This window comes from Arachis stenosperma, chromosome 8, assembly GCF_014773155.1.
Source record: "Arachis stenosperma cultivar V10309 chromosome 8, arast.V10309.gnm1.PFL2, whole genome shotgun sequence".
Taxonomy (NCBI): domain Eukaryota; kingdom Viridiplantae; phylum Streptophyta; class Magnoliopsida; order Fabales; family Fabaceae; genus Arachis; species Arachis stenosperma.
Window position 1 is genome coordinate 2,394,196 of NC_080384.1, and position 13,850 is coordinate 2,408,045.

General features: G+C 38.2%; 2 protein-coding genes across 2 annotated transcripts; both read right to left on the bottom strand.

Moving 5' to 3' along the window:
• Positions 1-506: 506 nt before the first annotated feature.
• On the bottom strand, positions 507-1,358 carry LOC130944480 (uncharacterized). The gene is made up of 2 exons (XM_057872816.1): positions 992-1,358; positions 507-905 (listed from the first exon to the last, which is right to left on the bottom strand). The coding sequence occupies exons 1-2, from the start codon at positions 1,356-1,358 to the stop codon at positions 661-663; spliced, it is 612 nt and encodes a 203-aa protein (XP_057728799.1). The 3' UTR covers positions 507-660.
• Positions 1,359-3,787: 2,429 nt separating this feature from the next.
• On the bottom strand, positions 3,788-8,108 carry LOC130946533 (uncharacterized). Its single transcript, XM_057875300.1, has 15 exons — positions 7,882-8,108; positions 7,712-7,796; positions 6,921-7,412; positions 6,644-6,812; positions 6,401-6,553; positions 6,148-6,242; positions 5,954-6,045; positions 5,678-5,748; positions 5,443-5,578; positions 4,952-5,011; positions 4,772-4,857; positions 4,597-4,673; positions 4,437-4,507; positions 4,232-4,289; positions 3,788-4,142 (listed from the first exon to the last, which is right to left on the bottom strand). The coding sequence occupies exons 1-15, from the start codon at positions 8,106-8,108 to the stop codon at positions 3,996-3,998; spliced, it is 2,019 nt and encodes a 672-aa protein (XP_057731283.1). The 3' UTR covers positions 3,788-3,995.
• Between the last annotated feature and the right edge of the window lie 5,742 nt (positions 8,109-13,850).

Below are 13,850 nucleotides of genomic sequence, written 5' to 3' on the forward strand. Positions count from 1 at the left end.
AAGCAGTGATGTCGACACCAATAAGGCCGGCGATAGCGACGCCGGCGTTCAACCAAGAAGAAGAGGGAGGAAGGTGGCCGTCTTAGGGTTGGGTATGGGTTTTCATTGCAGCGGCGGAGTGACTCAGTGTGGATCATAAAAAATGGGTTTACACTTTATCGGTTTTATTAAAATAAACCGATTTTTTCTAATTTTTTTAAATTTAAATTATTAAACCGGTTTAATAAATATATCCAATCATATTATAACACCTATAGCATCTTTACAAAAAGTGTTTTAGAACCACTTTATGGAAGCATCCGCCTTTATTTATACCATGATTAATTCAGCAAACATAGCCCATCAACAAACGTTCATGAATATTTATAGCTAGTATATCTAAGATTCAATCATCATCTCGCAACTATTTTGAAGAAATGAAATGGAAGGAAAAGAATCAAGCAGTATAAAAGATTATTAATGATTTTGGTAATGATTAGTAGTACAATCTAATAAGGATGCTGAAAATAACACAAGGCTTTCTACTAGTTACCTAAACAAACTCAATATAGAAGAATGATTATTATATTGATTCGATCATATAAAAGTTGCATGCATGAAATTAACAGAAAAGGAAGGAAAATGAATAACTAAAAGAAAGTAGGAGGGACGACGATGATTTTAGGGTCGGTAACAGTGAGGTTTGCACATATGGTGACAGTCATAAAGACAAGGTCCTCCGCAATGAAGAGGGCACTCCAATCTCATCCCCTGGCATCGTGTTCTTGCCATGCATTCTGCATACTCTCCAATCCTATAATCTTTCTTATTTTCAGATATGTCCTTCCTCTTCAGCTTATTGCTACCATGCCTTGTTCGTCCCCCTCCACAACCCCATTTCCACCATCCACCACCACCTCCTCCTCCTCCCATCCCCATCCACTCCCACCCCCTCCTCCTCCTCCTCCTCCTCCTCCTCCTCCACCCCATCCCCATGTATAGCTCCCACCACCGCCTTCACCCCAACCACCTCCACCTCCACCTCCACCTCCTCCTCCTCCTCCTCCTCTTCCTCCTCCTCCTCCTCCTCCACCACCACCTCCACCACCGCTGCCTCCCCCTCTTCCTCTATAATACCAACTACTACCTTTGACAACTTTGTTCTCGGAACTAGTGTTGTGCTTTCCCTGAGTAGAGTTATTAGTTACGAAAGCGGCATTATTGCTTTGCCTGGGAGCAGTGTCATTTTTTAGCTCGACACCTTTAAGACCCACAAATACAAATAACAGAAAGAGAAGCAGAGGAGAATTTCTGAAAGTGAACGCCATAAGAACAAGAATGTTTTTGCATATAACGGGTGCCGTCTCCTTCAAGCTCATGTGCGTGTATATATAGTAGTAGTCGTAGTTGTGGATGGTGCATGTTGTCGCAATGTGCGTCCCTACTTAACCAGATCTATAACAATTAAGATTAAGGCAACTACTACCATATGAAGATGTCAAAAACATCTTCTCATGATGATCCTTGTTTAAAAAGAGCAACTTATTTATTTTGTAATACTTTAAATAAAAATAACACTTTTACTTTAAATAAAATCAAGCCCTACAATTTATCATCCAATAGTCAAAATGATATATCTTCACTTGATAACAATCATTAAATCTTCATTGGAGTAGCCACTTAGAATTAACATATAGTATAAGCAGGAAATTAAAGAACATGCCTTTATCCACACTTTGTCCCCACCACTTACTGATAATGACATAAATGCTAAGTGTATAGTAGTAAGTTAGTAAGTAAGTAGTGTGACACTAACATCGGTTGTCCCCATAGTTCTCTCAACAAACCCTGTAGGGACCTGTCTTGGCTTTGTCTATTACCTCATTTTTTAGTGAATTCATTCTCACTAATAAATTTTTTATATATCTTACAAGGTGGACTCTAAATCATACTTTTTTTCTGCTTAAATTATTGGTATTTTAATTTTATTATAAAAAATTTGATTGATCCGATCAAATAAAACTAAGCCGTCGTCTACATTTCAAATTAAAAAATGCTTTTGGCAGCATGCAGTGAACATTGATGAATTACTAAAAGCACTGTAATTTATTATAAATTAAAAGAAGAAAGGTAGAATACCAAACACAAGACGCAGGACCAGATTACTCTTTGTATCAAGCATTATGATTTATGAAACTTTTGCCACAATCTAGCTATATTCAAGCATGACTCTATACTTTATATAAAAGCATGAGTTCAGTCGTCACAGATACTCACCGCGAAGGTAATCACTGTGAGGACCAAATGGTTAGTTTTAAGTCTTATTCAACAGGAAGTTGGAACACAGCACAGAAGTTCTCGACCAAAAGTGCTCTTTCTATCTTATGCCTAATGTTAGTTATGCCATAGTGGGACACTAGGCTTCAATGCCTGGAATTTTGTCTTCTCTCAAGGTCTCTCCTTAATTAATTTTCTCATGAGTTTGACTGTTTGAGAAACATTTACTATAACTACATATATATTCCTTAATTTTCTTTTGTGGTACAAAATATTCCTTTTTTTTTTTCACAATACAATATTCACGTTAAGAATTATGAATTCAAACAGCTTTTGAATATTAAGCCAACAAATTATTATTGTTAAATTGTTATAGGTTGTTTATTGGACATTCTAGAAGATTTTTGGACCGCTGCAATATTTATTATTGTGTCACAGACACAGGTTCTTGATATAAGAGTATGGAAATGTCATATTAAAAAATTTGAAAATGAAACACCCTTTAAATAGATGCAAACAATGTTTGACTCAATTCAAAAAACATGTGATTCGACAAAGAATTTTTTCAAAAAGAAGAGTAGTATGATGATATGAATATGGGAATGCCAAACTAAAAATAATGTGTTAATAACTTAATATTGTTAAATTCGTTTAAGTTATTTATTGGATATTTCAGAAGACTTTAGTAAGCTGTGATACACACTGATACTCATTAGTCGTCTAATCATTCACATTTCACCATGTTGATCTGGTCAATAAGATTACAATAACTGTATATACGATAGTGGCGAAATTAAATTAGTGAATGATTAACCTCTTGAATCAACTACCTGTACTTACATATTTAACATATTTAAAACAAATTAAATAACATACTTAACACTCCAGGCAATTCACTTAACGCTATCATGCATCACCAATGTGCTGGTTGGTATTTGATAATTGACTAGCATCTCCTTCGTATTTATGTCCAACCCAGCGTCGTAAGTTACTATTGCTTGACCTTTACGCCTACGAATCTATAGAACAACGTATAATACAAGACCTAGTCCTCCTAATGTGGCTTAGTGGGGATGGTTGTGGGAACATCGAAGATGTGTTGCTGCATATACCATCCATACCATATTGGTACCCGAATCACTTGCAACGCACATGCTTCCCACCACCATCCACGTGAAACCCAGTATCAAGCTAAAGAACCACAACAAATAAACTAACTAAATAAAAATCTTAAGTATATCTCTCTAATTAGCACCTTTAGTTGTATTGTATTCCTATAGGTCAGCTAATTGATATAATATGCCGATCCAGAATTAACATAGGGGATTTGTGAATACAAATCGTAATAATCTCATCATGATCAAATTAAGGCTGGCAAATAGACGACAAATGCTATAAAACAGAGAAATGAAGGTAACTATGGTAAGACAAAACTTCAAAAAGAATAATACATTATGACCATTTTTCAATTGTCTCCTAACCCCCTTTCAATAGGAAGTTCGGGATCTTTTAGCTTCCAATCTTATCAGCTATCTCCACACACTTAATGACACAACATTATTATTCCTTCTAATCGTACTAACACAACCTGCTCCGATCCACCAACAAACATTGCTAGCCACACCACTCTTTAGTGTTTATCCGTATATAGGGAGTATCCAAGAGAGAAAATTATATTGATATTAGTCTGTTAACAAAGCAGCAGAAGAGTGGAAGAGAAAAAGGAAAGAAAATGCAAGCTAGCTCGCTGTACTCTTCTGCCCCTGGGGGCTTTCAGGTTCATTTCTGAAAATAGAGTTATAATTGTCCAATTCAAGGTACTTAAGTATATTCCGTGTCTCCTGCAGGTAGCTAGCGTGGCCTTCTATCAATTGTGTCACATCAATCTGCAAAGTAACAAAAGAAGATGGCAACTTTAAGCAATACAATGTAAAACAGTTCAACTAAATATAGGAATAGGATTGAAAAATCTTACATTCTCCATCCCTGGAACATCAACAGGTTGGATTCCAGCTAGTCCTTGAGAAAGCAAACTATGCACACAAAATTTATTTCAAATATAGGTCTAGTCAAATCTATATAAAAGGACAAGTAGGAACTAACATTTTGCAATATATAGTATGCAGCATAATGAATGTTAATTAGCATGACTTGGCGTAAATCATGTAGAGAACCTGTACCTGGCACGAAAAGTTACACCTAGTGTCCAGTCATTCTTAGAGTAAGCGTTCACAAACCTTCCAGCTACCATCTGCATGTGGGTTGGATTACTGAATACTTAATAAAAAGTTAATAGATGGAGATTTAAAAATAGTTTGTAGGGATGTTATAGCTGGGTACCTTTCTAGCTGCCTCCCAATTTTCATCTTTAATCGAGATGGGTGCTCCAAGGATAACAACCCTTTCCACCAGTCCGGCTGTATAAGTTAGCACAGTATGAAGGTTTCATAAACCAAAAAATAATCTAATTTTTCAATACATATGAAAATCAAGAGATGATGATATTCCAGACTACCATTGTCTCCTTCGGCCTCAGCCAGACATTGGAGACACTTGAAAATAACGCGGGCTCCCAATGAAAAACCTACTAGTGTCACAGGCCTGGACCATAAATAGAAAGCTACAAAATATATCGGATTATACAACGAGGCAATAGCATAATCAATCTTTTTGCTGTAACATTAGCTGGTGTTACCTGTTTCCCTGCAAGCCTTTCAGCAAGACATCAGCAAGCACTTTACCCGCCTTGTCTGATCTGTTCCAACAAAGAGGATTACCAGGCTACATATGATGTAAAAATTTTAAAGAATCAACAAAAGTTGATTCACAATTCACAAGATCAGATCACTAGCGGAAAGTAATTACACCAAGATATTAAGGAGATTTTTTTAACCTAAATAAAATAGACAATTTCCTCAGGCGAAGACAAATTTATCAAAGAAAATGAATGGACCAGAATAGATCAGTAGATACAGATATGATGAAACCATAATATTGAATCGTTAAGATCATGAGTACCGCTAGAAGCTTATAACTGAAAATTCAAAGCAACTGAGCCTCTGTCCTTGTAAGAAATTTCTAGGCTAACTGTGTCTGCTGTTTTTGAACAGCCATCGCGGCATTTCTATAGGCATGAATATATTTTATCTATTGACAGAAGTGGTACAACCAAGAAACATAACCAACCTATCCACTGCAATTGCCCATCTGCTGTCTATAAAATCAAATGCAGTAACTAAAGTTGCAGGCCACGCTAATGCTGACACAAGGGTACTTAATACTGTCAGCATGGCACCATCTTTCATCAACTCGAGCATAATTTCTACAATATTGACCAGTAAATACTTTCAATTAGAATATATCAAATATATTTGACTCTTAAGTAAAAAATAAAATAAAAAACAGGGTTCAACAGAGCTACTTGATCTGATCCAGTCCTGGATGGCAGTGCTTAGTGCAATCAAAATTTGTGACTCATATTGAAGCACATACCTACACAGACAGGATATTAAATACAGCAACTGAAATATTTGAAAATGAAACTTTTAACTTAAAGCACACGGGATTTTAAATTCCTCTGAAATAACATTTAGTAAAATTAATAGTTAATTAGATTAAGGTTATTGGATATAGAAGGTCATCATATACTTTTGCATGTCTATAAACATCTAGTTCTTGTGGAATAATTTTTCCTCACCTCTCCATGTTATTGCAGTAACCTTCCCAAGGTTCTACAAAATCTTTTTCCTGAAACGCAAGCCCTGAAATGAAGATTCCTACTGCTAGACGCTGAAATTGAAAATTTTAACAATCATAGTCCTGTAGTGATATAAAGTTGAATATCCTGCTTGGTTAAAGGTGATGTAAATTATAAAGACTTTTGGAACTTACACCCTGATGAATGTCTCCAATTTCTTTCAACTCAAATTCCTCAAGACTTCCAATTCTTGTTGCCATCTTACTACCAGTAAGGCCAGCTCCAGCAGCTGAGATACAAAATAATCTTAAAAGCATATCAATTAGCATTTATCTTGCAGTGAAAAACCTGCCAAAGCCTCTACAGCACAATAAGAGGCAGATGTTTTATGAAGTTAAGTAAAGATTGGATATAAACTTGAGCATTTTGACCGTATTTCTTCCTCACCTCCAAATGATGCAGCAACGGCTACTGATCCAGCAGCAGATCCTGTAGCAGTTGCTGCTGCAGCAAAACCACCAGTTCCAATGGCAGGAACAATAGTGCCCAGTGTAGGAGCTAAAGCAGTTAATCCATGGGCAATTGCTGGGGCAGCCAAGCCTATCACATTATTCACAACACTTAAGAAGCCGATACTATCTCATTCTTGGGTTAGATAAAGATACTTATGAGATAGAGATGCAGACATACCACCGGTTATAGCCATTAAGGTTCCTCCTGTTAAAGCAGCTGCTCCAATAATACCTCCACGCTTCCATTTATCCCAGTTGGTTTCTGCTTCTACAGTTTCTTCCTCCTTGTCTCCTCCTTTAATCGCTGAATTCATTACTGAATAAACAACCATTGACTCCATTGCTTCCTACAAAACATTATGATTAAGTTTGTGATTAGACAATAGAGTTCTCTCCAACAACCGCTTTGTTAAAACCACCAAACCATAGACATACAGGTATCAAAGCACACAGACCATTTCATTCCACTTGACACCGAGCCATAAAGCAAGCAACCGCAAAGCAACACGGTGACGAGCATCATACCCCTGCCTTGCACGACAGCAGTTCTTGTCATCCTTAGCAATATCTGCTACACAAGCTGAAAGAAGTGCATAAAGAACTGTCACTTTCCTCTGGTAACTGATAAGGGTTGCCTCCTCCAAAGGTTCTTCAAAAACATCATTTTCAAGTGCAAGGGAAGCTTCTTTCTTCTGAGGCACCAGAACTGAGCTCTCGATTGTTTCATGACGTGGCTGAGCAATCACAGCAGATGATTCTGTCGTAGCATTGCTTGAATCTCCTTGGTTTCCATTTTTCAACTCATGGCTTCCACGTTCTGCGCCTGAAGAATCAGCATCAGTTTCCTTGCTTTCAACTGTGATATCAAGAACCTTGGCCAATGCAGCTTCTTTAGCCAGTCTTTCTGAAGAAGCTGCATCACCTTCCTCGGACAGTAGTTTCAAGAACTGAAACAAAGTCATATAACTATCCTTTTTAACATTTCATTTTCAGTAATATTATTATTATTATATGAACAAGGAATGAAAATGCAGATTGAGAAAAATAAAACAAAATCAACACAGGCCTTCGCCCTACCTATCACTATAACATGATTTGTGGTTTCTCTCTCTTTATGAATGTTTACCTGTATATCCATTTTGGCATTTTCTTTCTACATAGCGACAAATCGAATTCGTTCTACAAGCAAAGAGATAACAACGGATAGTGAAACTGTGAAAGAGAAAAGAATGAATGAGCGACTTACAGCTCCAACGTGATCCCTGACTTGAGGAGAAGAACCTGCAGTTTCCTTTAGGCCACACCACGCTTGGTCATCCACTCCGAGAAACCTGTGAATTTATCAACCTATCATTCAAATTTCAAAGATTCTCAATGCGTTAACTTTGATGAGATGAGTTGAATTGAATTGCGTACCTAAACACTGGGAAGAGCAAACCACGCTTATCGTGGATCCAAAGGTCAGAATCGTCGGAAACAGAAGCCTTGGCGGAGGCGGGGCTAGTAGCATCACCGTCGGCATCGGCGTGAGGAGTGTCGGGAGTTTGAGATTGATGGATCTGAGAGTGGTGAAGTGCGAGAGCAAACAGAGCAGCAGCTGCGTATCTCTGAGTAGGCAACAAGATAGAAGAGGTTTCATCCATCGCATTAACTCGTAATTAGAATTTTCATGGCGAAGGAGAATGAATGAATAGCTATGCTTATTGGATTTTTGTTTGGATGTTGGATCATTAGAACGAAAAATAAAAGAGCTGCGAGCTCCTTTACTTTTTCAAACTTCAAAATCGGAGGGGTTATTTCCTCTCGCGCCAGCGGGAAACGCGACCAACACGTGAAGTACTCTGCTCAATTTATGACTTATATTCTTCAATCAATTTCTTAAATAAATAAATAAATAAAAACACTATGGATATTGGATAGTGAAAAGTATGGTTGATTTCTTTCAACATGGAAAGAAATTTGGAGTTACATGTTGGAATAGATGTGTATGAAGTAATTACACTGGCGTTAGAACAAAATGCAAATTGCGAGTTTAGTATCGGAATAGAATTTGGTTCTAGAGAATCAATGATCTTTGCAATCAAAAGCTACACTATTTTTAGAGGAGTCGATTACACTATGTATGAGTCGGAGCCACATACATTCTATGCAAAATGCAAGGGGTACAACAAAGGATGTGATTGGCTTATCCGAGCTTGCTTGATTTGAAAGAAAGATTATTGGGAGCTCAAAAGATACAAAGGCAAGCACATGTGTACCATGGGGACGATTTTAAAAGATCATGCTAATTGAACTTAGACATGATTGCAGAATCTATCAGGTCGTTGGTTGAAGCAGACTCGTCACTAAAAGTAAAATCTATTATTACAGAAGTTCAATCAATGTTCAACTATATTATAAGTTATCGCAAGACTTGGTTAGCAAAGCAAAAATCCGTCACAAAAATTTTCGATGATTGGAAAGTTTCTTACCAGACTCTACCAATTTGGTCCAAAGCAATATGTACCAAGATGTCAAGGTCATGCATTCAAATAAAAACTCAGCATGTTTATCTGAGAAGGAGGAGGTAAATGGTGTGAGAGTTCTCCAACGAGTATTCTGGACTTTCTATCTGTGTATTACAACATTTAGACACTACAAACTATTGGTGCAAGTTGATAGTACACACCTTTACGGAAAATATAAAAGTGCACTTTTGGTTGTAGTTGCACAAGATGGGAACCAAAGCATTGTGCCGTTTGCTTTTGCCATCGTGGAGGGTGAGATGGGAAATGCCTCGGACTCTTTTCTTAATAATTTGTGAAAATATATTGTTACTTGAGATGGCGTGGATATTATTTTTGACTGCCATAATTCCATCGAGGCAGTAGTAGCTCGTAAAAACGGTGCATGAGCACTGCCAAGAGCATGACACATGTTCTGTATTAGGCATTGGTGCACGAATCCCCACACTCCGTACAGCTGTACCAGCAAGTTCACTGGGTCGTCCAAGTAATACTTGAGCGAGTCAGGGTCGATCCCAAGAGGATTATGGTTTGAAGCAAGCTATGGTTATCTTGCAGGTCTTAGTCAGGTGAAATCAGAAGGTTATTGGATTGATAGAGTGAAAAAGGTCTAATATAATAGGGTGCTAATACTTTGTAAATTAAATGAAATCAGTAATAGGAATATAGTTGAGGATTGGAGTTGCTTTGCCTTTCTGGATTAACTCTGGTATTACTGTCTTCTTTGCTTGTGAGTGATTTCTTCAATAGTAGGCTGTATCTGATCAATGCCATCGGTTGTGGTCATTGATCTCATCTGCTACAGATTGAACGCCATTGGTCGTGGTCATCCAATCTGATGAAGGGTGAAGCTCTAGCAGTTCATTCTTCTGGCGATCCTACTCAAAACGCCACAGACAAGGTCGAATCTTCCGGATCAGAGAATGCTGCTTGTTTGGATTCTAGCCTATACCATGGAGACCCTAATCTCCCCGAAAATCGGTTGAACTGGTGTCTCAAGAAGTCCCCAATGAAATCGTGGATTAGCCGTCTGAGAGATGTATAAACATAGCTGTTGGTTCGCGCTTTCCAGTTACATATTCACACGAACCCAAGTAGACGCGGGTATTTTTCAGGAACGTTCGTCTTACTATGATGAACAGAGATGATTGTCACTGATCATCCTATTCACCATGTTGAAGAGCGAGTATACATCCTAGAAATAAATCAAACACGGATCGAAGAAGAAACAGTAATACTTTTATTAATTCATAGGACTCAGCAGGGCTCCTCCCCTCAACTTAGGAGGTTTAAAAACTCATACTGATAGGAAATACAAAGTGAAAAACAAAAACAATCTGAATGATGGGCATCTCTCCTTATGAGAGATGTAAAATAACTCTTAAATACTAAACAGATAACTAGTAAGGGTAAAACAGTCTATCTAGTGCTAGAATCCACTTCTGAGGCCCACTTGGTGAGTGTTTGGGCTGAGCTTTGATGAGATCCACGTGCTAGGAGACCTCTAGAGCATTAAACGCTGGCTAAGGGGTCCTCTCTGGGCGTTTGGACGCTGGTCTCTGCTCTTTGAGCGCTAGACGCTTGGAAGGGGGCAGAAGACTGGCGTTGGACGCCAGTTTTAGGCCTTTTAATTTGAAGCAAAGTATGAACTATTATACATTGCTGGAAAGCTCTAGAAGTCAGCTTTCCATACCTATTGAGAACAATCCATTTGGACTTCGGTATCTCTAGAAAAGCTCTTCAGAGTACAAGGAGGTCAGATCCGGACAGCATCTGCAGTACTTTCTCTGTCTCTGAATCAGACTTTTGCTCCAACTCCTCAATTTCAGCCAAAAATCACCTGAAATTGTACAAAAACACAAAAACTCAAAGTAGAATCCAAAAATGTGAATTTGATACTAAAACCTATAAAAACTAAACAAAACATACTAAAAACTACATGAAAATGATGCCAAAAAGCGTATAAAATATCCACTCATCACAACACCAAACATAAAATGTTGCTTGTCCCCAAGCAACTAAAAACAAAGTAGGATAGAAAAGGAAATTAAGATACAATAAATCTTTAAGTTTCCAATGAAGCTTAGTTACAATTAAATGAGCGGGACTTAGTAGCTTTTTGCTTCTGAATAGTCTTGGCATCTCACTATCCATTAAAACTCAGAGATGTTGGCATCCTTAGTAACTTAGAATCCAGATGATATTATTGTCTCGCTTAGTTAAGTTCTTTTTTATTCTTGAACACAGCTTTCAGAGTCTTGGCTGTGACCCTAAGCACTTTGTATTCCAGTATTACCACCGGATACATTCATGCCACAAACACTTTACCTGAGTGAACCTTTCTAGATTGTGATTCACCTTTGCTAGAATCCCCAGATAGAGGTATCTAGAGTTCTTAAACACACTCTTTTTGCTTTGGACTATGACTTTAACCGCTCAGTCTCAAGCTTTTCACTTGACACCTTCACGCCACAAGCACATGGTTAGGGACAACTTGATTGAGTCGCTTAGGCCAAAATTTTATTCCTTTAGGCCCTTCTATCCATTAATTCACAAAGTCTTGGATCCTTTTACCCTTACCTTTTGGTTTAAAGGGTTATTGGCTTTTTCAATCTGCCCTCCTTTTCCTGCATTTTTTGGCAATAATGGATTTTTCTTATTTATATATTTATTATTTTTTTCGCCATTTTTTCTTTCTTTTTCGCATGCATATATTTTTTTCCTTTTGCAACATGTTCTTTCTTTTTCTTTTTGCTGCTTTTTCTTCCTTCAAAAATCAATTTTTGGATTTTTCAGATCACTAGTAATACTTTTTCTTTTTCCTTATTCTTTCAAGAGCCAACATTCTAAAATTTCAACTTCAAATATGCACTGTTTAATCATACATTCAGAAAACAAAAGTAATACCACCACATCAACATAATTAAACTTTTCTTATTTTAAACTTGAAATTCATGTATCTCTCAATGCTTTTTAAATAAAATTTTCTTTTAAACAAGGTGAGAGATATATGGAATATTTTACAACTTTAAGATATCAATGCAAATGATCATGCAACAAGAACAAGAGAATAGATAACTCAACATAACAGAAAACAGAAAAATACATAAGAAGGGAGATAAAGAGAACGAATCCACCTTTAATGGTGGCGGCTAGTACTCCTCCTTGAGGATCCAATGTGGTGCTTGATCTCTTCAATGTCACTCCTTTGTCTCTGTTGAGGTGGCTGCACAGGCTCATGTGCATGCTTTCTAGTTTGCTCCATCATTTTCTTGTAAGGGCAAATGCCTTTCCCTTCTTCTTCCTTGAGGTTTTACAAGTCTTTGGTGCCATACTTAGGAGTGGTAGAAGTAAAAAAGTAAAGCTTTTGCAACACCAAATTTAAGAGTTTTGCTCGTCCTCGAGAAAATATGAACAATGGGAAAGAATAGGGTAGAAGAAGGTCGGGTAAGTGGAGCTTCTGTGGGACCTACTGGTCCTAAGAGGCTAGGAAATTCGAATTCCTTTCCCTCTCCACTGGCGTTTGAACGGTCAGGGGCTGCTCCCTGGCTGGCGTTCAACGCCAGCAATGCTGCCATTTGGGGGCGTTGGACGCCCAGCCAGAGCTCCCTGGCTGGCGTTCAACTTCAACAACACTCCATCCAGAGTGTTTTGTTTTCACTGTTGAAGAATTCTGTCTCTATTCTGACTGCTGCACATGATTATGAACCTAAAAATAAAACTTTAAAGAAAAAATAAAATTAAGAATTAGAAATAATTAATTAAGGTTGGCTTGCCTCCCAACAAGCACTTCTTTAATGTCATTAGCTTGACGGACAACTCATTTCAAAGAGAAAAATAGTCAAAGAGGAATAAATCCTTACTCCTTACAGGGAGCTTCCTTCCTGTGCTCTCTTAGATTAGCGTAAGACGCTCAAGAGACAAGATCTTGTTCACTGTTTGAGGCAGGGTTGGGCTTGTAGCAATATGCTGGTGTCCCTGTTTGCCACTTCCCTCTTCCATGGTGAATACCATGATGAGATAAGTGAATACCACCATCTTCCATGGTTAAAAGCCTTTAGTACGGATATTTTTGTTTTTCCAGCCCTTAGGCATCTTTCTTTGGGGGCCTTCCTCCTTGGTGGATAGTGTACATCCAACACCAAACTTACGTTTGGTCTTAGGGGGGATTGAATTAGTTCCATCCAAGGGAAGAGGCTTGGATGTTAAATCCTTTATGCAAGTGCCTTCTTTGTCAGGGGGTAATAGAGGGTCAAGAACCTTGAACACCATCCAGTCCTTATGCAAGGTGATCCTTATTTCTTGTGCCTCTTAGATTTCTAGCTTCTCCATTACAGAGAGTGGCATGAGGTTTATACTTGACCATAGGTCACACAAAGCCTTCTCAAAGGTCATGGTGCCTATGGTGCAAGGAATCAAAAAGCGTCCAGGATCTGGAAGCTTCTGAGGTAGCTTCTGCTGAACCAAAGCATTGAGTTCTTTGGAAAGCAATGGAGGTTCTTCCTCCAAAGGCTTTGTACCAAACAGTTTGGCATTTAGCTTTATAAGAGCTCCTAGGTATTAAGCAACTTGCTCTTCCCTAGCATCTTCTTTCTCATCCGAGGATGAGTGTTAATTAGAACTCATGCACTGTAGAAGTGCATGCAAAGGAATCTCTATGGTCTCTATATGAGCCTTGGCTTCCTTTAGTTCTTGGATAGGAATTTCTTGAGTGAGTTTTGAGCACTCAAGGGGTGTGCTTTTACTGGCGTTCAACGCCAGCTCTGATAGCTCTTTGAGCATTGAACGCCTATGTTGTGCACCCTTACTGGCGTTAAACGCCAGTTCCTCTATCCTTTTAGGCGTTGAACACCTAGTAGGGGTATCCTTGCTGGCGTTCAA

Bases quoted from the DNA above. Each gene is read 5' to 3' on its own strand.
- LOC130944480 (XM_057872816.1), bottom strand. From the start codon at position 1,358: ATGAGCTTGAAGGAGACGGCACCCGTTATATGCAAAAACATTCTTGTT. The intron at 906-991 runs GTGGTGGGAGCT...TGGGGATGGGAG, and splicing joins AGGTGGTTGGGGTGAAGGCG to GAGGAGGAGGTGGTGGTGGA.
- LOC130946533 (XM_057875300.1), bottom strand. From the start codon at position 8,108: ATGGATGAAACCTCTTCTATCTTGTTGCCTACTCAGAGATACGCAGCT. The intron at 6,046-6,147 runs GTAAGTTCCAAA...TTTCAATTTCAG, and splicing joins TTGGAGACATTCATCAGGGT to CGTCTAGCAGTAGGAATCTT. The intron at 4,858-4,951 runs GTAACACCAGCT...TTTATGGTCCAG, and splicing joins AAAGGCTTGCAGGGAAACAG to GCCTGTGACACTAGTAGGTT.